Raw genomic sequence first — 24,318 nt, forward strand, 5'->3', positions numbered from 1 at the left:
TGGCCCTGACAAGCTCAGCTGAAGCTCTTCTTCTCAGTTTCTCTGGCAGACATTCATAAATGTCTCTGAGCTTCACCAAAGGCTGATGGCTGGGTTTTGGCGCCCTCTCATGTCAGAAGCTCAGAATGCATGACTAAAGCTGTGACTGGCTGGGAATCGTTAGTCGGAGATTAAATAAATCATGAAGCTCTGGCAAGCAGCTGATGTCACACTCTGCTGGCTGCGGATTGGTCCACAGGCAGCAGGTGATTAGCAGGTGTGCTGACACCTGAAACCTTCATCCATCAGCAGCTTCACTTTGTGTCTTCAGCAGCCAATGCTTGGGTTTCAACTGGGACAGAGTGAACGGAGGTGAGTCTGTGTCTACTTAGACTCTACTGTCTCTGTCTGTCTTTGTTTCTATGGTTCTCACTGACAAACTCTCTTCCTCCTCCTCATGGATGAGACAAGAGTCCACCACAGTCCAGAGTATCTGTGCTGATCCAGGAGCAGGGTTAGCCTAGAAAACAAAGAACGCTAAAGTCTGACTCAGTTACCATGGTCACTGACCTGCTTCCTGTCTACTCCTCCTGCTGAGCCCAAAGTCTGATCCTCGGTTTATTCTGGTGCTGAAATCATGAGAGCATTTAAAGATCTGCGCTCGTTCCTTGATGAGTTCCTGACCGAGTGTCACTGTTTTTGTTTCATAATCTATAACTAATGTGAGATTCACTCTGACCTCACATCTCCATAAACACCACGACACAGCAGAGCAGCATGAACTCTGTGCTTTCTATTCACAGCATGTGCAGTACAGTTTTGCAGTAATCCAGTGAGGATGATCAGAGAGGAAACATGGAAGACAGCAGTGTTAGAACTCATCTGTTTAAGTATTGTGATGATATTTGAACGATCAAAACTTTAGTAGTTTGAGTTCTGCAGAGTTTCCTTGCCTGCTCGGTGGCACTGATGATTCTCACATCTCCACCCATCTGAAACACAAGTTTGTTTGCTCTGTTTTTATTTATTTATTTCTATCCCCCCAGTGCACAAATATAACTGAACCTCTGTAACACAGTAACCACATACCTGTAATCTGATTACTGATGGATGTAATGTGAATACTTTGGAACAGCCTTTTAGTTAGAGGTTAGTAAGTCTGAGTCTCTGTGAACTTCATAAAACATAAATTCATACATGAATGACTTAAAGTATTATTCATGAAACTAAACAAACAGTCAGCACTTTAAAACACACTGAAGTTACTAAAGTTTCTTTTCTCTGTTGAATTAAACTGTAACTTTAATCGTGATCAATCATTAATCACTGGCAATAATCATGTTCTGAATGAAACACAAAGAGCTGCTCACTGATCAACAATGAGCTTATTCTGTGTTTCAGACTCATCATGGATCCAGACTCCATCGGTAAGATCGCCTCACTGTTCAGTGAAACCTGAAACCCGCTGAGCTCAGGTTCAACTACATGTTTAAAAAACAAAAGCCTGTGTGTGAGGAGATGACAGCAAACAGAAAGCAAATAGAGACAGAATAGAAATATGTCTGTTCTTTGTTCTGTTCGTTAAGATCAACATCCTGAAAGTAAAGTGTCACACTGTCTTCAATTATGTATTCAGAGCAGGGTGTTTGTGTAAGATGATCCCTGAGTGCTGCCTGACAGGTGAGCCTGAGTTCAGGGAGGATGGAGGAGCTCTGATAGCAGTCTGAATGAGATCCTTTGACAGTGCTGATGGTCATCATAAGACTCAAACATTTTCACTACAAACGGCTTACTTTCATGTATTTGTACACACAAATACATGTTGTTGTTATTTTTGTTTTTTTCCTTGTTTGTTTGTTTGTTTTGTTTTTGCTTTGTTTTATTATTTGCTTTGAGCCCTGTGTACAGGAGCTGCATGCAAAAAGATCTTTTGTTAAAAGGGTTGGCGTAATAAGCAAATGCTTCAGCCAGTACCTTTTGATTAGCCTTGTCTCGTGCTTTCTTGCTTTGTGGTAGATCTTTGTTCTGGCTTCACTGAGATATTTGAATGCTAATCAATCAAATCAAATCAATCAATCAAACAAACAATACATATATGTACAAAGAGTAAGAAGAAAATGAAGCCTGATGTACATGAACCTGAGCATTGACACAGAGACGATGAAGTTCACACAAATGTTTATGTTCACCAGCGTTTCCAGATGTTTATGTTCCCCAGTGTTTCCAGATGTTTGCTTCCTGTTTATCAGAGAGTTTCAATCAAATCTGTCCATCGGGCTACAGAACTGCCATGAAGCTCCAGGCTCTGCAGAGACTCTGTTGCTGTGGGTAACAGTGCACTGAGTGTATTCTCTGTACCACATGTACTGCAGTATATGTACTGTACTCTGTGTAGTAAATGTACTGCAGTATATGTATAGTACTCTGTGTAGCACATGTACTGCAGTACATGTGCTACACAGAGTACTATACATATACTGCAGTACACTTAATGTACTCTGTGTAGCACTGCGTGTACTCTTGTACAGTCAGATGTTCAGCTCTAACACTGACCCTGAGACATACTTGCCAACCTTGAGACCTGAGAATTAGGGAGACATTCCATAAAGGGGGGAGGTTAGGTATACATATACAGAAAACTTGAATTTCACAGTGTTTACTTATTTAAAATTGTATTTAAAGTAAGTTATTACTGTCCCCCAGCCGGGGCTGTCCAAATTCAGAGGCTGCATCCACCTGAGAACCCAGCCTTCATGGTCTAAGTGGGCCGGGTACCCTGAAAGCCAGGTAGGCCAGAAGTGAGCGACTGTGCCGGTCTAGCCCTCAAAAATATGTCACGAGCTTTCTCAGTGGAGTGAAACTCTGCCTTCTGCTCCTTGCTACCTAAATATAACCGGACGCTGACATAACTTCTCGACCATCTCACGCTTCTTTTTCATCAGTTTTCTGTTTGACGTTTATTCAGCTGTGTGAAAACCCTGAGAGGAACCCTCCCGAGGGATTAATACAGTTTTATTTAATCTAATCTAATAACTTTAATCTCAGCCAAACCGATTTACTCAGGAACAAATAAAACACTGAAAAAAGTCAAACAATAACATTTTTAGGTTATCTGTGTGCCTTATATATCACGTTTAACCTGAGTAGCCAAAGACCGCTGGGGTTTGAAAACGATCTGCCGGGAGTTTACTGTTCTCGCCGGCTTAGATATTTGAAATTTACACAGCTACATTCTCGCCTGAAAATATGCTAAAAGTTTATTTTGCAACCCAGAAAGAGTAATAAGAGTAATGTTAAAACTAAGTAGCTGCCGCCATTGGTGGGATGGCTGTAGCTCAGGTGGTAGAGCAGGTCATCCACTGATTGGAAGGTTGGTGGTTCGATTCCTGGCTTCCCCTAGTCTATGTGCCAAATATCCTTGGGCAAGATATTAACCCCAAATTGCTCTCCGATGCATCCATCGGAGTATGAATGTGTGTGAATGTTAGCTATGAAGCACTTAGAAAGATGTGCTTGTGTGAATGGGTGAATGCACTAGTTGTGTAAAGCGCTTTGAGTGCTCAGATGAGTAGAAAAGCGCTATGTAAGCCGGTCCATTTACCATTTTTGGAAACTGGAATTGGCTGGGCCGCGCTATGAATTCAGGGATATGGTTTTTCATTTTTGTTTTCATTTTGTTTTGGTGGAAAATCAGGAGAAATTCAGGAGAATGGTGGCTCCGGGAGATTTTCGGGAGGGGCACTGAAATTCGGGATTCTCCCAGTAAAATCGGGAGGGTTGGCACGTATGCCCTGAGAGTCAGCTGATTTCATGAGCTCACCTCTGACCTGTACATGTTCAGATGTTACGGTGACATCGCTGTCTGTTTCTAGTGGACACCGTGTTGGTGCGACACGTCACAGCGGCTCTCCACTCGGGGGGTGGAGCTCAGAGTGACGTCGCAATGAGCAGACAGGAAGTGACCTGCGCTCTGAACAGGATGTTCCACAGCGCATCACAGGACGTGCCATTTCATGTGACTGCAGCAGCTACCGAGGAGACATGCAGTCTGATGTTCAGGTTGTTTGACCGGTCAGTGTACTCACAGTATCACATTACTTGTAGTGCTCATAGTACTAACAGGACTGCACCCAGTCAGAGTAACAATCTGTGTGCGTGTGTGCGCGTGTGTGTGCGTGTGCGTGTGTGTGTGCTGCAGCAGTCAGTCCGATGAAGTTTCAGCTCGCTCTCTTCAAACTGCTCTTATCGCTCTGTCCTCAGATAACCTGCTGCTAAAGTACAGAGGTGAGGACAATACACTGCTCTATAACAGGCCTTCACAATAAAATGCACAGCACTTCACAATAAAATGTACAGCCCTTCACAATAAAATGCACAGCCCTGTAGAATAAAGCTCGGGTGTTTTCAGGTCTGCTGCAGGTCTCGACAACCCCTTCAGGATCCATCAGCAAGCCTGGACTCAGGTGTTTGCTGATGGACCTCATCCAGGTAAAAAGCTCACACTACATTTCCCAACATGCCTCTGCTGCTGCTCTCTGTAACGTGTGTTTTCAGGTTCCTGCGGCAGTTCAGGAGGAAGTCGTGTTTGACGATTTGGAGGCGGCGGTTCAGTCGTGTTTTAAAGGGGTGAGAACACAAACGCACACCTGGCTGTGATTGGCCATCGTCATGGTTAACATGTTATGTGTGTTTATAGGTGTTGACCCCAACGGTGAGCAAGCATCATCTGTTGTCATGGCTGCAGAGTGAGCCATGCCTGTTGCTATGGTTATCCACTCTGTACCGGCTGTCAGCCAGTCAGAGCGTCCAGCACAATGTTCGCTGTCACATCTGTAAGACCCGCCCCTTCACTGGGCTCAGGTGATGTACATTTTAAACTGGAAACTGGGTAAACCCGGTCCAGATGTGTGACGAAGATTTACCTGTGTATTCAGGTATCGATGTATGAAGTGTGTGAACGTCCATGTGTGTCAGAGCTGCTTCCTGACTGACCGCCAGACCAGGAAACACAAAACCCACCATCCAGTGCTCGAGTTCTGCAAGCAGGTAAGAACACACGTAACCGGAAGCACAGGGAACAGAACAGGTATCAAGAAGCACAGGGAACAGAACAGGTATCAGGAAGCTCAGGGAACAGAACAGGTATCAGGAAGCACAGGGAACAGAACAGGTATCAGGGGGCACAGGTAAGAACTCATTTAACAGTACAGGTAAGAGGAACAGGTGACAGGAGACAAAGGTAACAGGAGTAATAGGTGAAAGCCTGACAGGTAAGAGGACGCAGAGAGGAAGCGAGGGGTAAATCCCCACAGGTGCACATGGAGGGGTAACGCTTGTAGAAGACGTAATAACCTGTTCAGTTCAGTTGTCATTCTATACCAGCCCACCTGGAGAGAGTCTCTAACCTCGTTGGTGCGCAGTGCTCATCACGCCTTGCTGCCACGGCGACACACTCAGAGAGAAGCTAATTGGAAGAGGGTCCTAATGTGGGAGGAGCCAAGCGAGACGGAGAACAGGTGTGAAAATAACACTTTCATAATACGACCCCCCTCGTTAGGTATCTTATTATAATTACATTTCTTTTCCCCTCAGAGCACCACCTGCTTCTGATGCCTCAACACGATTGGCTGGCTCGTCTCACAGCCCCTCCTCTGAGAGGGGTGTTTCACATGCCGCCTCAGAGGCTCCTCCTCCTCACTGCTCTTCTTCGTGTAAATCTCTGCAGACGAATGAGGACACGTCCAGTCAGCAGGTGACGTGATGAACTCACTGTGTACTGTGATGTCATAAAAATTATGTAATAGCAACAGTCATGTGACTGTGTGTGTTTGGCGTTGAAGACAGTGGCGTTGCTGACAGACGTGAAGAACCTACAGAGGGACCGATGGTGAGAACAAAGAAAAACAGAGCCAGATGGTTTTATCAGCCTCGTGTTTATGTTTGTTTGTTTCTTTTTATCTTGTTTTGTTTTAGTTTGCTACCTTATGTTGTTTGTTTGTTTGTTTTTCCCCATCAGGCTGTTGGAGCAGGAGCTCCAAACGTTTCGGCTCACTGTCCAATCCGAGCAGGGCATCCTGGAGGAAAGGTGCTCTGAGATGGAAGTTACTGTGGAAACATTGACGCGGTACAATGCTCAACTGCAGGGCATGCTCACACAGGTGAGTGGATGTGGGCGGAGTGATTGGCTGATGACTGCTGAGGTGCCTTCTATTAGTTGTAGCTGAAAATGTTGTTCTTCAGGCTCTGAACAAGATGGAGGCTCAACAACACGCCAGCAACATGCCAAACAGTGCCAACACGGAGAACACAGAAAGAGGAACCATCACGCCAACTTCTGACACTCTGAAAAGCACAGAAGAAGAAACAGAGGAGGAAGAGGAGATAGAGGATGAGTGGAGCCAGGAAGAACTTCAAACTCAAACATCTCCCACAATCCACCAGGGCTCACCTCCCTCACCTGATGGAGACTGTGAGGAGTCTGCAGGTCGCATGTCTCCACATCATCCAGTAGAGCTACAGCATGGCCCTGAGGAGGCGGAGCTACAAGGAGAACGAAACAGTCTGTCTGAAGAAGAGGAGGAACATGGGCCACGTAGTTCAGAGACGCTGCTGCAGGGGACTGTAGAACGACTGAAGGCTGCGCTGGAGACACACAGGTGGACTCAGACAGGTGAGGCACAGACAGGTGACTGAGACTGCAGAAGGAAACGGAAATGACTGCCTAAGGTCAGACTCACCTATCAGGTGAGCACACACCTGACAGTCAGTACCTGTAACAGTCAGTGCATCATTTACACCTGCTGCATATCCTTTCCAGCTCAGTCTCTTTGCCAAGCCAGTTAGCACAAGTCCTTTCTTCTTCATCTCTTTGATAACTTTGTCCTTCAAACACTAAAATTAATGTTACATCATGTTTCTAACTCTGTGTCCAGGTGAGAGGACGAGGGCGGAGCTTCTGCAGGCTGCTGAGCAGGTGGGAGACTCGATGCTCCACCTGGTCGACGCTATGGAAACAAACTCACCAGCTGATTCGTCCAGCTTAGAAAACTTTATTTAAACATTAAATAAATGCACAGATACAAAAAGTATCAAAGTTCACCTGTAGAAAAGTTACCAAAACATAACGTGTTTCTATGGAGACGTGAAGCTGCCAGGATCATCATCAAGTCGTCATGTTTCATGTGATGTTTTACAAACATGAATTTAAATAAAACATGAAATTTCTTTTGTCATATTTTTTTAACATTTCATCCGAATTTTGTTTACACACAATAAATAAAATCCATTCATAATTTTTATTCCAATGCTTCCCAAATAAAACTTTAAAATAATTAAATTAAAACAATAAAAGCTCTTCAAAATGGACAGATTAAACTTTATATTTAGATTTTTAACTTTAAAAATTAACATTTTAAAACAATCAGATTTGAAAACATCATTATGGCCAAAACAAACCTGGCATTTAAAACACACCTGGACAGGCAAGTCGTACTACAAACACAGTAAAAATGATAAATGGATTCAGTTTTCATTTTAAAATTGGCACCAGCAGGCTTCCATACACTTCTAACAGCCTAATTAAAGGCTACATTATCCAAGAATAACTGATCAATAACCCATCAATAACCAGCACCATCAGGTTTCATGAAAAATAAGACTTCATTTTGAAAATCAGCTATCGCCGCGACCTGCGGCCCCTCCTCCGGCGTGATGACAGTAAGGGGGCGGGGCCTGCAGAGATTGGGGGTTTCCTGCCAGGTCCAGCCCGGCGCAGCCCCTCCCTCCTTGGGTGAAGGGGTGTGGCCTGACCCCTGGTTTGTATCTGGGAGGGTGGAGGGAGTGCCCTCTCCCTTCTAGCCCCTCTTCTGCTCTCTGACAGCCTGTTGAGGGGCGGAGCCTGAGTTATGTCGGACTGAGCAGAGTCCCTGCTTAGCGTGCTTAGCAAAAGGCTGCTGCTGTGACCTTTGACCTCTGTGGGCGTTCTATCGGTGTTCAGGTCCGGGCTCAGACTCCTGAACAGCTGACGAACACAGGGCGGCGGTGGCCCAGAGGGGGTGGAGCCTCTGCGCCATAGGAGGCCTCTGGGTGGGTTCTTGAGGATACGGTTGGAGGCGGGGTCGTAGAACCGGACAGGAAGTCGTTTGTATTTGACCTTTAACCCCTGCTGCTCCAGCGGGCGCCGTTTCTTTCTGCAGCGTTTGTGGGTGGAGCCTAACGCTGACATGCGGTTGGGGGCGGAGCCTGATGGGGAGGAGAGTAGGTAGACCAGCGAAGTGCGTGGCTGTACAGGTGTGATGATGCTGGAGTACGACGAAGGGAGAGAACGCCACGTTGGCACAGGTGTCCTCTCAGCTGCCTCTGGATTGGCTTGTGGGTAGTCGATGGGTGGGGCCTCAGGGGATAGCTGATGCACGGCGGGAACGACCAATCGGACTGTCTGAGTGCTGTGACTGACCTTCACCACCTGCAGGAACAGTGCAGATGAGACCTTGTTCTTTTGCAGGAACTGACAGCGCTCTAAGTCACACGACTCACCTGACACCTTGATGCCAGTCTGAAGCTCCGCCTCCTTCCCCTCCTTCTTCTCATATACACATAGTCCCCCTCGTCTGGGTCCAGCAGGGGTAGCATACCTGCATCTGGCTCCACCTCCTCGGGTTCAGCATCCCCCTTCATTTTCTGGCTCCGCCTACCATACCTGAGTTTGATGACATCAGCAGAGAGAGTCATGGGTGTGATTTACGACCTGAACATGGATTACCCGCAGAATAAAAACCTCGTTTTAGTGGAAACGTTGCGTGACAGCGACCACTTCAGCTCTTATACCTGAAGTATCTTAATCCAGGACATCTTTAACCAGGATGTTATTGGCTACTTTTACTACCTAACTCAAACTGCAAACTTAAGGAGACTCAGGCAGGTCTCTAGACTAACGTTTTGCCATGGCTGCACTGGTGCACCTAACAACAAAAGTAACAAAAGTTACGTGCACACAAATTTTTCAACCACATCGCTTAACGCCGCAGCTTTACATGTTCACTTTGTTTTTAACTGCTGTCCATACAGACAATATTGATTTGTAAGTGATTAACTAACAATCTTGTCAACACAAAGTTCTTTATTTGGAGCATATTTCTACAAGAAAGATAAGTTACCGTATTTTTCAGACCATAAGGTGCACGGGTTTATAAGGCGCATTAAGCGAAACCAAACAGTCAGATAAGTCTTTAATAAACTTTACTCAACTCATTCTTCTTGCTTCCTCTACTTCTGTATCATTGATTCATTAATGTTGAATTCTCTCTCAGCTGCTCTATTCCTGCGTGACTGATAAGAGTTTGAAATCCATGTCGTAAGCATGTCTCTTAACAGGAGCCATTTTGGGGTCCTTATACACACACAATACGGTAATATTATGCTGAAGCACAGTGCGTATCACTACACGAGGCTCCTGACTGTGGTAGCAGCTGTGCTCCAACAATCTATCAAGCGGTGCGGCTTCATAGCTTACCAAAGAGATGCTGAACCATTTTCACAGATCTTTGAGCGCCGTGTACATAAAATCGTTTTGTGGTCAGTAAGCACAACCAGAATTCATACATAAGGCACACTTTTGAGGAAATTAAAGGATTTTAAGTGTGCTTTATAGTCCTAAAAATACGGTGCAGAAAAAGTTCTTGTGCTTAAAGTGCTTCACTGAGCTGAAATTTAAACTTAAAATATCTTAAGATATATAAAATTAAAAGAAAGTCAAAATTAAGTGCCTCAAAGGTTTTGAACTGAACATCTCAATATCTGAACACCTTACCTTGTGCATGGGCACCTGAGAGGTCCCGACCTTGACTATCTCTGATTGGTTTGGACCACGATATGGGCATAATGTTGTCTGTTGTTGGCCACACAGAGACTTTCAGAGTTGCGGAGACTTTTTTTTTTTTTTACTTGAACCTAGGATTTTTTTTTGTCGCACCTTTGAGAAATTAGGTCGCATTTGCAACCAAACTGGTCGCACTCTAGAGCCCTGTCAGGTAAGCTCAACTAGCTTTATGTAAGCTCAGCTGACTTCTTGTTTCCTGTGGATTGTAATATTGGCAGGTTCTGGCTCACCTGGCGAGGGACTCTGTGTCGAAGTAGCAGATGAAGCGCCCACGCCTGAACTGTCTCACCAGCCTCTCCACCTTCTCCTCGTCCTCCTGCTGGATTTGGGTCCAGGTCTTCCCCCTGAAGGATTCTGGGATACGCTCCGGGGCGGGCCTCACCTCCTCGATGGGTAGGGTCCAGAACCCCTCCTCCGTCCTGTCACCCGGCCCGTGGAGGGCAAAGTGCAGCTGCTGTGAGTACACTCTATCTTCCACGTCCACCTGCGTGTCCATCAGATGGCAGAGGTCCCGCCCCTCCGCCTGACTCACCTGCGCAGGTGTGTCACTGAGAGTTCGCGCTCGTTGCAAAACCACCTGCAAGGTGACATCAGTGATCAGTGTCTGCGCTTGTCAGGACACGCCCAATTCTTCCCTGGACCCACAGGTACCTGCACAGGCGAGTCCCAGTCTTCACTCGGTGTTTCCATGGAAACAGGGAGGCTTAGCTGGAAGCTGTCTGTATCATCTTGGCAGGAAATGGCGGCATAACAGCACCTTTGAATCACCTGCGGGTGGAACAGAGAGACTGGTTGACAGGAAGTCCACCTGGGAACCATCAGTGTACTGGAACAGGAACTAACCTCCTCGATGGTCTGGTCCAGAGGGTCCGTGTGGCCTGAGGAGAATGCATCCTCTCTGTGGGCCTCCCTCCTCTCCCTCTGCCAGGTGAGCCAGGGCCTCTCACCTGGACCAGGCCTGTGGTCTGTGGGGGTCAGGTGGGGTTGGGGGCCATGGCCTGGACCTCCAGGGCGCTGCGAGGAGGACGAGGACTCACTGGTTTTCCTCCTGTTCGTCTTCCTATGGGCTTTCCTATGGACAGGGGGCGGAGTCTCCAACTGAGAGGCCGGCGCTCTGCGGTAAGGAGAGTGGGTGTGATCAATGATGCCTTCGTCCTGCTCTCTTATAGGTACAGACAGCCTCTCCTGGCCCACTCTGTCGCCTGACTGGCTGCAGGCATCATCTTCTTCCATCGGACGGGCTGGGTGACAGGAAGCGTCATCAGAGCTGGGCAGGCATTCCCGGGTACCTTGAGACTGGCTGTTGTCGGACAAACGGACTTCATCGAGCTCCGCTTTTGGCAATGGGGGGGTGGAAACTGATGGGAGGTCAGTGTGAGACGGCCTGAGGCGGACAAACAATTGGACAGGTAAATAAACAGGTTTGTTTGAGTTGTCAGAGGTCTGCGCTATGAAACCCTGAAGCTACCTGTCCTATCCAGGTAACTTCAGGGGTGACTGTGGATTTACAATGAAGGTAGTTCACTTATTACTGGGGTGTCTACCTCCTAAGTCTTGTGTGATTAGCTGTCTCAGGGTGCAGACTGTTGTAAACTCTAACTTCCAGGGATCCATAAGAAACAGGATTTATTAAGTTTCATGTAGCTAGAGGTTAGCAGGGAGTTAAAAGAAGTCCCATAAATGAAGACAGAAAACTAAACAGCAGTGACGTTTGTAGGTCAGGGGCCCCCAACTCCCCCCAGTTTTTAGATGTGTCCGTGATCCAACACAGCTGATTCAAATGGCTGAATTACCTCCTCAACATGTCTTGCAGTTCTCCAGAGGCCTGGTAATGAACTAATCATTTGATTCAGCTGTGTAGACCCAGGGTGGGATCTAAAACCTGCAGGACACCGGCCCTCAAGGTATATTGGTGTTCTACCTACAGCTATGGTAATATAAACACATTAGCACAGTGAAGCTGGACGACACAGCTAACTTTCCCCCCTCAATAAAAGTTTATGTGAGAGTTCCTGATGGGCAAATGCAAATGAAAAGATACTGAGAACAGCCCAAACTTCATCTGAGATCATCCATCAGCAACATGAGGTTAGTCACTGTGTGGTCTGTCCTGATGCTCAGCTTCATGTACACGTTCAAATCTTTGTTAGCCTCAGAGTGACTCTTTTCTCATCCACTAGAACAGGGGTCGGCAACCCTAGGCACGCGTGCCACAGTTGGCACGCGAAGGGTTAACTGATGGCACGGCCATAGCTGGACTGGCCATCGGTGACCCGATGATTATTTTTTAATTTTTTTTTGTAACGGTATAAACAATGAAAGGTGGTGGATTGGCCAGATGCTGGCCGGTGTGTAAAAATAACTCAGTTGTTTGGTGGTGGCATCGCGGAGCTTCCACAGATTCAGTAAAATTAACAAGTGGTGGAGGCCAGCACGTGGATGAGGGCGATCGGAGGCAGGACGAGGAGAGACCCGAGGCGGCCGCCGGTGTTCCAGATCAACTGGCGTTTAGATCAACTGGCGTTTAGATCAACTGGCGTTGGTCGAACAGATGTGTGGCAGACTTGCGTTTCAGGAGCTGCTACCTACAGACCAGCAAAAAAACGCCAAATGTGTCATCTGTGACACTTGTGAGGTTATCTCAAACACACTCAGTCAGTCTTGATGCTGTTGAACAACAAAATGTTTAAAAATGTGGCGAGTTTACCTGGTGATATCCTCATGCGCGACGCGATCGCGAAAACAGCAAACAAGTAATACCACGCCGATGTCGTTCACAGGACAGCAAGAGTAAACGATCAGGAGACTCTAGTCGTCGTTATCGTTCCGCTCGCACGTTGTATTTCTCCGGTTTCAGCGTTTTTGCTTCACAACTAAAGCGTGCAGTTTACTTTGTGTGCACCAACATGGACTCGAATCAACCAGCGCCACCTCTGGCCAAGTGCCACAGCCTACAGCCAGATCAACATGTGACACACATCTGCACCACGTTTGAATTCGTGTCATGCACAACACATTTGTACCGTTCAATTGTCTCTGTTTGTGCGTCATGCAAATAAACCTTTGAAATGAATGAAATGATATCATGTTTGTATTATCAGCATACATTTGTACAAAATGCCAAATTATATACACAAAGTCATAAGAATCACCACCCTTGTTCATCATGATATCAATACTTTTGCCCATCAGAAAAATGTCGTGAACAAATACATGACACACTAATATTTCACCAGCGTCAGGTGAACTGACCTTCAGGTAAGAAGTTATGACCTGCAGTCTATCTGGTCAGATATAAACCAAGTTCAGGTGGAGTTTATTTTCCTTATACTGACTTTTTAAAGTCAGTTACAATAACTCGTACTGCTACCAGCTAGCATGACGGAGTTTCTATACAGCTGGGTGGGTGCTATGATGTTACTGATGTTGAACTTTATTTAATTCATAAGGTTAGTTAGTATAGTTGCCAACCGTCCCGTAAAAAGACGGAATCCTCCCGCAAAATATTACGCGTTTCATGTTGAGCTGAGAGGGGACGCAGTTTGTCCCGGACTTCAGCTAGAATGAAAAAAGACACAAAGGTGGAGTTATTCTGTCTTTGCTGCACAGCTGCCTCTTCAGCTGTATCCCAATTCAGGGTCTGCAGCCTTAAAGGCCGCACTTTAAGGCTGATTACGTCACAGCGACACGACGAAGGCTGTCCCAATTCAAAGGCTGCTCGAAATGCAGCCCTCAAATGCGTCCTTCATTTCCCTGAATTTTAAGGATGTGGCGGTGTAGACTTCGTGGCCCAACATATCCCAGAATGCATAGCGCGGCGGTGGGTGTGGATAATTTTGCCGAAAATAAACGGCGGATGAGGGGCGCCCGAAGAGTAAACTTTAAGTAAGTGCTGAATATGACGTCACTTCTTTATGTGCAAATGTTTAATAACGAAGAACATTAAACATTACTGTTGGCCACGTGTTGGCAAAATTATGTGATATGACGTTTGTACTAACTTGGTTTTAAAGCCTTTACTTTAAAATATACGCCGTTCAATAGCTGAGCTTAATCTTACAGAGAATGATCAAAGCTCATGTAGAAACAAACAAATGAACAAAAGATTTTCTCCTTCATTTCTGTCAAACAAAGCTGTATGACACGTTTCCAGCTGTTAGTATCATGGTTGCTAGGCAACCTGGGCAGTGCGACGGAGGCTAGACCGTCCCATTTCACAAGCCTCGCACTTCCGGCCTTAGCGGTCTTTGAGTACGCGGCCCTTGAGGATCGTTAAGGCTGCAGACCCTGAACTGGGATACAGCCTTCTCCTCTCATTCTCTCTCCTGTTGCTACTTTAATCATGAAACTGATCAATGATCAGCTGATCGGCTTTTCTCTCTTGTTTGTTTATCGCCCACTTTGCGCCAGAAAGAGGAAACCAGCAGATGTCGCGGTAAACAACAACAGCACTTTTAAGCTTGATCAGCTGTTGTTAGAATTTATTTAATATTAATTTCTAGTATCAGCTGATGTTTGCTGGAGCCACAGCTGTAAAGCTGCTGGTCATGATGTCGGTTTGGATATGTGGTGAGAGGGAAACATGAAGATGAAACCAGGAGACGTCCTTACTGGATCATCAGAGCTGAACAGGTGATGGAGAAACAGGTTTACCTTTTAGGTGACATGAATGAGTTGAAGTTATGAACTGTTTCTGAGAGACAAATAACACCAGGATCCTTTTTTAGGTAGCTGACAGCTGGTAACTGTGCAGGGGCGGGTCTAGCAAAGTGTTGCCAGGGGGGCAGGTAGGGCATTAACAGGGAGAGGGGGGCACAAAGAAATACTTCCTTATTGTCATTTAAAATGTCTGGTTGTTATTAAATAATTATCTGAAGCTTACAACCAAAGTTTTTATCTGATGTAAAATGTATAGAAATCATACATATACCAACAAGACTGTACATCACTGTCACCACAGCGTTTGTTTTCATTCAAAGGCTTTATGGCTTTAATACCTGGTGGGCCAGTCTTTAGTCAAAATGCCCGGGCTGCTAAAAATAACTTACTGGTGAGAGGGACGTTGTTAGCTTTCCACATTCTGACATTTCAAAAGCTTCAGGAGCTTTCTGCTCAGCACAGCATCAGCACCACGGAGATACATGGATACATCCGTAGACTCGAGACACAATGCATTTTTGGGACTTTCAGGTGTTTGGACCAATGTTTTATTTTCTGATCAAACCAGAAATCTTTAATGAGCAGCTGGATTTGTCTCACATTAACTGGCTGAGGTAATGCCAGTTAATGCAACATCGAAGCAGCTGGAATCCACAGCTGTGCGTGTTCATGGAGCTGCATGTTCACCTGCTGGACATCACTACCTGACAAGTTTAACTGTCTTCAGAACATTGCAGAGGCCTTATTGACAGTATTTGGCTCTACATATCTGTGTGAGCAGATTTTCTCTCACATGAGTGTCCTCAGGTAGCCTCTGAATGCTGGACACTCAGAGACCTGTGCCTGGGAGACCAGAGATCACACTAACATGTGTGTCTCTGTATTAACAGACATGCCATATTGGCTTAGTTTTCTTATCATTCTTGTGAGGAGACCATATATAGCATTTGTATTTTCTGTTGTACAGTCCATTTGCTGTTATGGAGTTCTTGTTATGGATAAAAAGTGTCTTTTTTTGTTTCAAAATAGCTGATAACTATTCGCTGATAGCTGCCAACATCTGCGAACAAAAATAATTCTATAAAGTGGTTCTACAGGGTGGGCCATTTATATGGATACACCGTAATAACATGGGAATGGTTGGTGATATTAAAGTCCTGTTTCTGGCACATTAGTATATGTGAGGGGGCAAACTCCTCAAGATGGGTGGTGACCATGGTGGCCATTTAGAAGTCGGCCATCAATGGCGTGTTATGTTACGTTACGTTGAAACCAAGCACACCATTGTTTTTCTTGTGACATTACCAATAAGTCTGATGTGTCACATGGCCCTCTTCCTATCCGGTTGTTCAGTGATGACGCGACGAATCCTACTTCCGGGTCTAAAGTAGTCTGCGTTTAATATGGCTTTTGTGTTGTTAACATGTTTAATGTTATGTATTTTCTTCTATTTGATCTCAAAAAGCTCCTAAAACAGTCAGTGATCCCTGTTGACCTCCCTCGGCTTTTATTACCGCTAATCATTTATTTAAGCTCAGTTTTTAAAACCTTAGGATGTAACTACAGCCCAGCCCATGCAGCAGTATATGAATGACTAACCTCGTATTGTGGATGGATTATCTCAGTTGTTCTCCTGGCTGAAGTTTGGTCCTTTTACAGCATCCTGCCATGCGATTACATTTGTTTCTGACCACCGAGAAAACTCACGTTAACTTTTATCGAGTGGAAAAAAAAAGTTAGCTTGTTTATATTATGCTAACATAGCTATGTCGCTAGTGGTCACGTAGCACATCATTATATACCAGCTAGCCCAACTTCAGTAACCCTACAAACGTCACTGCTGTTTAGTTTTCTGTCTTCATTTATGTTGGAAGTGATAACAGAGCTGTACGTTTTAATTTGTTTCCAAAACCCTGCAGTCAGGACATGCTATATTGTATTTAGATAGAAGCTAGCGAGCTAACTCCCTGCTAACTTCTAACTCCGTTAAATGTCATAAATTCCATTTTCATGGATGCCTGGATGTTAAACTCAATTGTTACACCTGGTAGAGCATAACGCTGATCATTTTATTAAAGATGAAAGACTTTAGACAGTTTTTCAACTCTCAGTAATGCCACAGTGATCGTTTGATATATGGACCTGCAGCGGAGTTTAGACCCAGACACGGCTAGTGACGTCAGACTGAACAACCGGATTGAAAAAACAAAAGTTGTATCCACGATGGCCGACTTCTAAATGGCCACCATGGTCACCACCCATCTTGAGGAGTTTGCCCCCCTCACATATACTAATGTGCCACAAACAGGACTTTAATATCACCAACCATTCCCATGTTGTTACGGTGTATCCGTATAAATGGCCCACCCTGTATATAGTGTGTAACTGTTAATATAGAGCGTTATTAAGTTGATTGCTAATGCAATCATATGGCACACTGACCTCTGAGGAAATTTTAAATGGCACTCGCCATCAGAAAGGTTGCCTACCCCTGCGCTAGAATATTTGGTGTCTGGCAAACCAGTCACAAAGCTCTGGCCACTGTTACCAGGGTCCCATGTTACCAGGGTAACAGCGGACAGATGATAAAAGGAGAGGAGAGGGAAGGTGAGACTGAAAATACAGAAAAACAAACATATTTCAGTCATCCAAGAGAGATCCCATATACCACATAATAACCACAGTGAGTTTCTACTACTGGAGCCACTGTGGAGTTTTTCCCTCCGTTTACCTCAGCTGTCTATGTGAGAAGCCCCCACCTTTATTTACTCTGGAACAGGCTGAAAACGATGTGAGTCAGAGAAGCTCACTGCTGACAGCGATACTGAGGCTATCCTGAAATTTTCCGTGGGTAAGTGTTTTGCTCACTTAATCCCGTTAGCTGTTTTTAGTTTGCATTAATGAATTTGTCTTTGAAGTAGATCTAAGTTTGTTGGACAAAGTTGTAGGATGTGAGGAAGTAATCAAACTGAGGGAAAGCGTAATTTTTAGGACACTCGAGCCTAACAGGAGGTGGCCTAATGTTAGCTTATAACAGCTCTTTTTGTTTAGCCGGCTCGCTGTCACGGAGACAGGACGGTCACATGTCTAATCAGCTGACAGTGACAGTACTGGTGTGCAATCATAGACATTAATTCTCAGAATATTTCACTGGTAGGGTTTTAATCCTCTGATAGTGTCATGTTTGTAGCAGGTGACACTCACGGGGATCGTGTTCTGTCACATGGTGCCAGCTCCGCCCCTTTCATGTGAACACACAGGTTAAGACTGTCACAGGTGCATCTATGTGGGTTACCTGGGGTCGTCGTAGCGATGTGGGTGGTGCTGCAGAACGTCCTCGAGGAAGCGCTCCAGCAGAGTCAGTCTGTTTCTGCCGCTTGCTGAGGTGGACCCTGAGCCTCTGGAGGACGCCCGGACTGAATCCAGGTGTCTGAGACTGGACAGGTGCTGGAAAAGACACACAACGTGATCAGAGTCACATGACCTAAGGGCACGTTCAGGTTCTCCTGTGACGTGTGTGCATACCTGGTCCAGGTTCCTGTACAGGACTCTGCAGTAACCACAGTAACCCTGTCTGCTGGGCTGACACCTGGATGGGCCAGGCTGAGGCTCCGCCCACATCCTGTCACACAAACAACACATGTGACCACACCTATCTCACCTATCTCTGATACAGAAGCTGAACGCTCCTGCACAGGTACACTCACCTGCTGGTAGGCTCAGCCTTCCTCTGGTCATCTGAAAGAAACACACAGTGTGAGACAGATATCACCTGTGTGTGTGTGTGTGTGTGTGTGTGTGTGTGTGTGTGTGTGTGTGTGTGTGTGTGTGTGTGTTCTACCTTCATCAGAGGAGTCGGACATCCTGACTGGAGATCTGAAAACAAACAGGTGAGAGTCACACCTGTAGCTGTCAGCACACACGCAGGTAGATAGATAGATGGCGGCGTGTACGGGCGCAGCGGCGTCAGAGTGGAAGTTGTGTGTGTTTGTGAGGGACTATGTGAAACATCTGGTGTGTGTGTCTGGTTTCAGTACTCACCTGGAGGACGTGCAGTCAGTGACCTCTCTCTCCAGTCACAGTGCTCCATGCTGTAACCAGTGGTAAGGTGAGTGTGTCCATGAGCCTGGAGCTACAAACGGGAAGTGATTGATTATGGGTCAGAAGTCAGCGGAACACACTGGCCTGTCTGATCATGAGACAGGAAGCCTCTGATTGGTCCAGGTAAACCTGCAGCACAGACAGTCCATTATGCAGCCAGGTTGGAAACACCTGAGGGTGCTTATTTATCGCATCATACACACTCACAGCTCAGTAATGTGACTGGCTGTGTGAGGACGGGGCTTGTACAGCCCTAGTGAGGGTTTGTGATGTCACAGCTCACAGGTAATATGGCTGTTGAGTTGGAATTATTAAGGTTAAAGGCAGAGGTGGGACCAAGTCATTGTTTTGCAAGTCTCAAGTAAGTCTCAAGTCTTTATCCTCAAGTCTCAAGTCAAGTCTCAAGTAATGTCAGGCAAGTCAGAGTCGAGTCTCAAGTCACTGGTGTAAAAGTCCGAGTCAAGTCACAAGTCTGAAACTTTGAATTTCAAGTCCTTTCGAGTCTTTAAAAAAAACAAACGAAAAAATAATGTTGCAGTTATGCTAAATGTAAATATTAGACCATGTAATTTTAAAATCTGTGTTTTTCTCAACACATACAAAATAGTGAACTTAGAAAATATACACAAATTGTGAAATTGCACCTCTTTAAAATGCAGCTCAATTAAACTTAGCTCCAAGAATAATTTTCACCGACAGTTCTGAGATACGCTGCATGTTATTCTTGGATGCGGTTGTAGGACCAGCTTTAAAATCGCATGACAAAAATATCATACACATTAAAAAAACTGTATCACCAACGTAGCCTGGAAAACATTTGCTAGTTAGATGAAGTCAGCTATCTCATCTTAGCATATTTATATGCATATTTATAATCATACGGTTCTTGGAGTGAGTGCATACACTCATGAAGTTTAGTAACTTCCGGTCACTGCAACAAGCCCAGGTACAGTTTACCGACGGATGGGTACAGGGACCATGAAATGCACCGTGTAGAAAGTAAAGACCATCGTACGTATCATAAGTTTACCAGTCTCACAAATCGTCTTCATAAATACACATTCGTTAACCGTTTATTAATATAGCCTTTGAGCTCAACGGTAATTAATTAGTAGTGGAAATAATTTCTGGTAGCATCACAGAAATGTAGCAGTGACAATAATATTGTATGCTGTAATCGTACTGGGCAATTAGTGATACAAAAAACCTGTTTTATCCTGTGAATAAAAGTATATGTTTTTGTCAATGTACCATAATAACAGAAGCGAAACGCAATATTGTGTCAGGATAATTTACTATTTATGCACAATAAACAAAGGAGCATAGCGCGACAATTTCTGTTCAGCGCCAGACTTGCTTGTAACCTATATCACCAGTTATGTTATGAAAATGACGCATTAACTACAACAGCAGACTGACCTTCGTGTAAATGCTTGGAGCAGACTAACCTGTGAGCTGGAGTGTTCTAGGACGTTATATTTGATCTTTGAATGGCTGCAATCCAGTCGCCTCTTTGTTACTTCGGAAACATGGCTCGAACAATTTCTCTTCCACGACGTAATCCGATAACAACCGATCTCTTTACCCGTCGGCTTCCCGTGGCTGTCATGCGACCGGCTATTGCAGTTAATAATACAACAGCTTCTTGACATTTTTGTGTTTCTTTTTATCGCTGTGTGACTGATTTTAATTGAAAGCCTGCGTGCGCTAGTACCGCTTGCCACGAGTTCCCAGAATCCTTTGCGGTTCTACCCGTGAATGACGTCACATTTTCAATCTCTATATAATATGCATGTTAAATTTTATATTTGGGGTAAAATATCAAGTCTTTTCAAGTAAACTGGTTCAAGTCCAATTCAAGTCCCAAGTCATTGGTGTAAAAGTCCAAGTCAAGTCACAAGTCTTAGAACATTTTTTCAAGTCAAGTCTAAAGTCATAAAATTAATGACTCGAGTCTGACTCGAGTCCAAGTCATGTGACTCGAGTCCACACCTCTGGTTAAAGGTCACAGAGCCTGAAACAGCTGTTTCTTAACTGTGAACACTTCTAACAGCTGCCAACAGGACAGCCCACCTGAGCTTCACGGGCCAATAGGAACACTGGTAAACCCGCCCCCTTGCAGAATGAGGTACTCCCATTGGCTGTTATTCTCTGTCACTCACTTTGGTCAGCCTGGTGTGGGCGGGGCCAGCAGCTGTTTGATTTAAAGTTAAGGAAGCATACCGTTGGCACGGGAACCATCTGACTGCACATATACAGTCAGACACACACACCAACACAGCATCAGCACCAGGGACTTACCTGGCTGCGTCACCATGGTACATGATCGGAACACCTGGTTGGGATCAGGTGATGTTCAGATTACGATCGCCTGCTGAGTCACAGCTGATCCCTGATAACTGATCATTAACGTTATCAGACGTCTTTCAGTAGAATGTCAGAGGCTCTTCACGAAGCTCTATTCATCTGCTCGGAGACGTACCTGAGGAGGCCTTTGACTCCTGCCTCGTGGTCACATGACCTGTTACACATAGGGATGGGTACCGGTGTCCGTTCTGACATAAACGGTAGTGACCAGACCGAAAAGCAGTGCACATTTCGGTGCTTTATTTCGGTGATTTTTTTCCCTGAGCTGTGATACGCTTTAGATTCTAGCCAATCATTTTACGTTTCCGAGGATAGTGGGTGGGGCCAGGTACGTACGTTCTTTTAGAGCAGAGCTACAGATTAAAAATGCCCAAGGCGAAGCGGTCAAAAGTCTGGCTGTACTTCACAGCAAAAGATGCAAACTCAGCAGCCTGCAACAAGTGCTTTAAGCTGATACTGTGATACTGTCAAAGGAGGTAACACCTCGAATCTGATGAAACACCTGGCGACGCAAAGCGTTTTTTTTTAAAGCCGAGAAATGCGCCGTATTTGATAGCTTGCTGCGAGACCTCACACCGAGCACATCTACTGCGGGTGTGGTGCCTGTTATCGGACCCGGAGTTAGCAACATCCCCCAAAAACCCGAAGAGGAGAGTCCTGGCCCCTAGCCCTGCCAGTGTAGCAGAAATGATGAGGATGATGATGCAGCAGCAGCCGTTCTTCTCTGCGTGAGTAGCTTAAAGTTGTTCGTGTGTAATTTAGGTTGAGTAGGCTAACCACGTTATTACATTAATGCATGTAAGGTGAACTAGCAAACACCCTCGTAGTTACATGCGGCTGTCTTCTTGTTTGATGGCAGATACTCCCTTCACCCTGGCCAAAAAGGCTAAAATGACCAAAGAAAAAGTGGAAAACAGCTAAACATGAGAGGTCTTTGGACAAAGTTTGTTTTTTCCATTGTTTAAGCACTGCTTCCAGCCAAGAGTGATACCATATATGCCCTATAGCTGCAGAAAAGGCTAACATTGTTATCTTTTTACAAAAAAACAGCTGAACATGAGAGGTTTTTGGACCAATTTTGTGTTCTCCATTCTTTAAGCACCGGTTTGAGCACCGTTTAAGCACCGGCACTATTTCAAAAGTACCGGTTTGGCACCGGTATCGGATAAAACCTAAACGATACCCATCCCTAGTTACACACCATGTCAGCGGGGAGGAGTCCCATACATGAGCATATGTGAGTGCAGTACAGGCGATGCTGTGCTGTGATTGGTGTTTGAGTGCAGGTGTGTCTGCTAATAAAATGATTCATATGTAAATTAAACAGCCTCCTGTGTGACCTCCACTTACGCAGAGCTGCTTTACTGACTGAAGGACCGCTGCTTCAGGTTAACCCAGTGTTTAACCTGCATGCTTACATTCAATTCAATTTTATTTATATACGGTCAAATCACAACAAAAGTCGCCTCAAGGCGCTTCATAGAGAAAGGGGCGGGGCTACATCTTCTTACCAATCTAATTGTGATGTTCAGAGTTTCAGGTCAGCTGACCTTGTCACTGATTCTTTGATTTCCAGATGTTTTCAGTGAGACTTACTGATTTCATATGAACCACTGACTGAAGCTTAAACTGAGCGTCTCACTGTCACACCGCTGTGTTACTGAAACTGTTTATTATGTTGTGTGTAGATCTTTATCACCATCTGATGAAATCTCTGGTGTCTCTCATAGGGATCATTTTCTGTGGAAGATTCACATGACCCATGAAACACCTGTGATTGGTTCAACACTGCCAGCTTCACTGCTTTTATGTGACCAGCGGTTAACGCAGTGTGTTTATAACCAGCTCCCGTTTCCATGGTAACTCTGAATAAACAAGCAATTATGTCAGTTATTTGTTTGTAAACAAAAGGCGCCTTCGACTGACCACTCAGAGCCCTGCTCTCCCTGCGCTCTGATTGGCTACTGTCGCCTGAACCGAGCTCTAATTGGTTGATTCTGACTGAAACTAACTAGCCGCGTGCTAACCTCCCCTCTTAAGCCTGGCTGGTTAAACTCACGCTAACCCCGACTTAAACCGGACTCGCGGTAACCATGACGACGCCGCTCGTCATGCTGCCGGTGACGTGGCTTTACCCTCACGGCAGCTGTTAGCATTAGCACCTGGCTATGCGGTAGCATGGTTAGCCCGCTAGGTCAGGCCGAAAGAGCAGCTGAGTGGCTGTCTGCGGGCTCGGTGCATTCACGTCAGGGCGGACAGAAACCGTTTACCTTCCGCTGTTTGTTGTTCTTCTTGCTTTTGTTCAGTTTCCACAGATTTAAAAGCGCTCCGCCGTCGCGCGTTGCTACCCCCCTCTGTTTAAGTTCCGGTCCGACTCTTCTTCCACGGATCCATTCGCTGCAACACAACGGGGGCGTGCCGCCGCCAGCAGGCCGCACGGAGAAGTGCAGCCTCTACAGCCCGGGTTCCAGGGTTTAAAAAATAAAAGTTACTTGTTTCTGTCCTCCAATCACAGCTCAAGTTGCACATTACATCATGAGCTTGGGATGAACATCATCACTCTGCACAGACTAATACAATGATTGATGAACTAGCTCAGGTGATGAAACAGACTTTAATTGAATCCACTGAAGAGGATGCATCGACTGAGTGTGCCCTAAATAAAGTTTGAGCTGACTAAGACTATGTTCACACTGCAGGTCTGAATGCTCAATTCCGATTTTTTTTGTCTGCTTGTTCACACTACAAATAAAATGCGACAGCAAACGCGCACTAGTGTGAACGCTCAAAGCGGCCGCATGCGCAAAAGAAGACGTCACACACACAACGTGCTCTGTTTAGACCCAGAGCAAACAGTATTGTTTGACTGATGGCCTTAATATAAAGACTTTGGACTTTACGTTTCCCAATTTTTGCTTGAAGTTATTTTGTTATTTACATAATAATGTAGATAACCTAATAATGATCCTTATTGCTGTTTTAGAGGAGCGCTGCTTCAAAGGATAGCTGCAGATTTCTGTCAGATTCTGCAGATTATACAGAACAAAGAAAATGTTCACGTTTCTCCAACGTTGTCTTCCCAACAGTTTCACTGACATCTACACTGGATGGCCAGGAAGCGTTGGCGATGTGTTCTCGGGCACTGATAATTTGTGTCTGTCTTGTGTCAGTGACGTAAAAGACTGATATAATGCAACATGACCGTTCAAACAGTAGTCACTTTCTAAAACATCGGATATGTATCGGATTCAGTACCACATACGAAAGGGACCCAGATCGGATTTGTGCTGTTCACACTGTCATACCATGGTCGGATATGGGTCGCATAGGGTCAA

The 24,318-nt window shown here is 45.3% G+C and overlaps 2 protein-coding genes across 6 annotated transcripts; one reads left to right on the forward strand and one right to left on the reverse strand.

Annotated features, from left to right (window-relative positions):
* Positions 1-7,036, forward strand: dytn (dystrotelin; the record flags this gene model as incomplete). 5 transcript variants are annotated; one of them, XM_082506039.1, is made up of 15 exons in its annotated part: positions 1-351; positions 1,381-1,406; positions 2,172-2,303; positions 3,852-4,050; positions 4,178-4,263; positions 4,388-4,467; positions 4,534-4,605; positions 4,676-4,839; positions 4,914-5,025; positions 5,362-5,495; positions 5,572-5,731; positions 5,820-5,866; positions 5,996-6,137; positions 6,220-6,649; positions 6,912-7,036. In XM_082506039.1, the coding sequence occupies exons 1-15, from the start codon at positions 317-319 to the stop codon at positions 7,034-7,036; spliced, it is 1,944 nt and encodes a 647-aa protein (XP_082362165.1). In that variant the 5' UTR covers positions 1-316. The 5 variants fall into 5 exon arrangements, with proteins under 5 accessions (XP_082362165.1, XP_082362166.1, XP_082362162.1 ...); XM_082506040.1 differs by having other exon boundaries at positions 2,229-2,303; XM_082506036.1 differs by having other exon boundaries at positions 4,388-4,605.
* Positions 7,009-23,388, reverse strand: zdbf2 (zinc finger, DBF-type containing 2). The gene is made up of 11 exons (XM_082506027.1): positions 23,254-23,388; positions 18,557-18,745; positions 18,357-18,391; positions 18,223-18,253; positions 18,041-18,137; positions 17,811-17,962; positions 10,700-11,240; positions 10,508-10,624; positions 10,087-10,433; positions 8,515-8,677; positions 7,009-8,443 (listed from the first exon to the last, which is right to left on the reverse strand). The coding sequence occupies exons 3-11, from the start codon at positions 18,376-18,378 to the stop codon at positions 7,655-7,657; spliced, it is 2,259 nt and encodes a 752-aa protein (XP_082362153.1). The 5' UTR covers positions 18,379-18,391; positions 18,557-18,745; positions 23,254-23,388; the 3' UTR covers positions 7,009-7,654.
* Between the last annotated feature and the right edge of the window lie 930 nt (positions 23,389-24,318).

This window comes from Aulonocara stuartgranti (genome assembly GCF_965226115.1).
Source record: "Aulonocara stuartgranti genome assembly, chromosome: 15".
NCBI lineage: Eukaryota > Metazoa > Chordata > Actinopteri > Cichliformes > Cichlidae > Aulonocara > Aulonocara stuartgranti.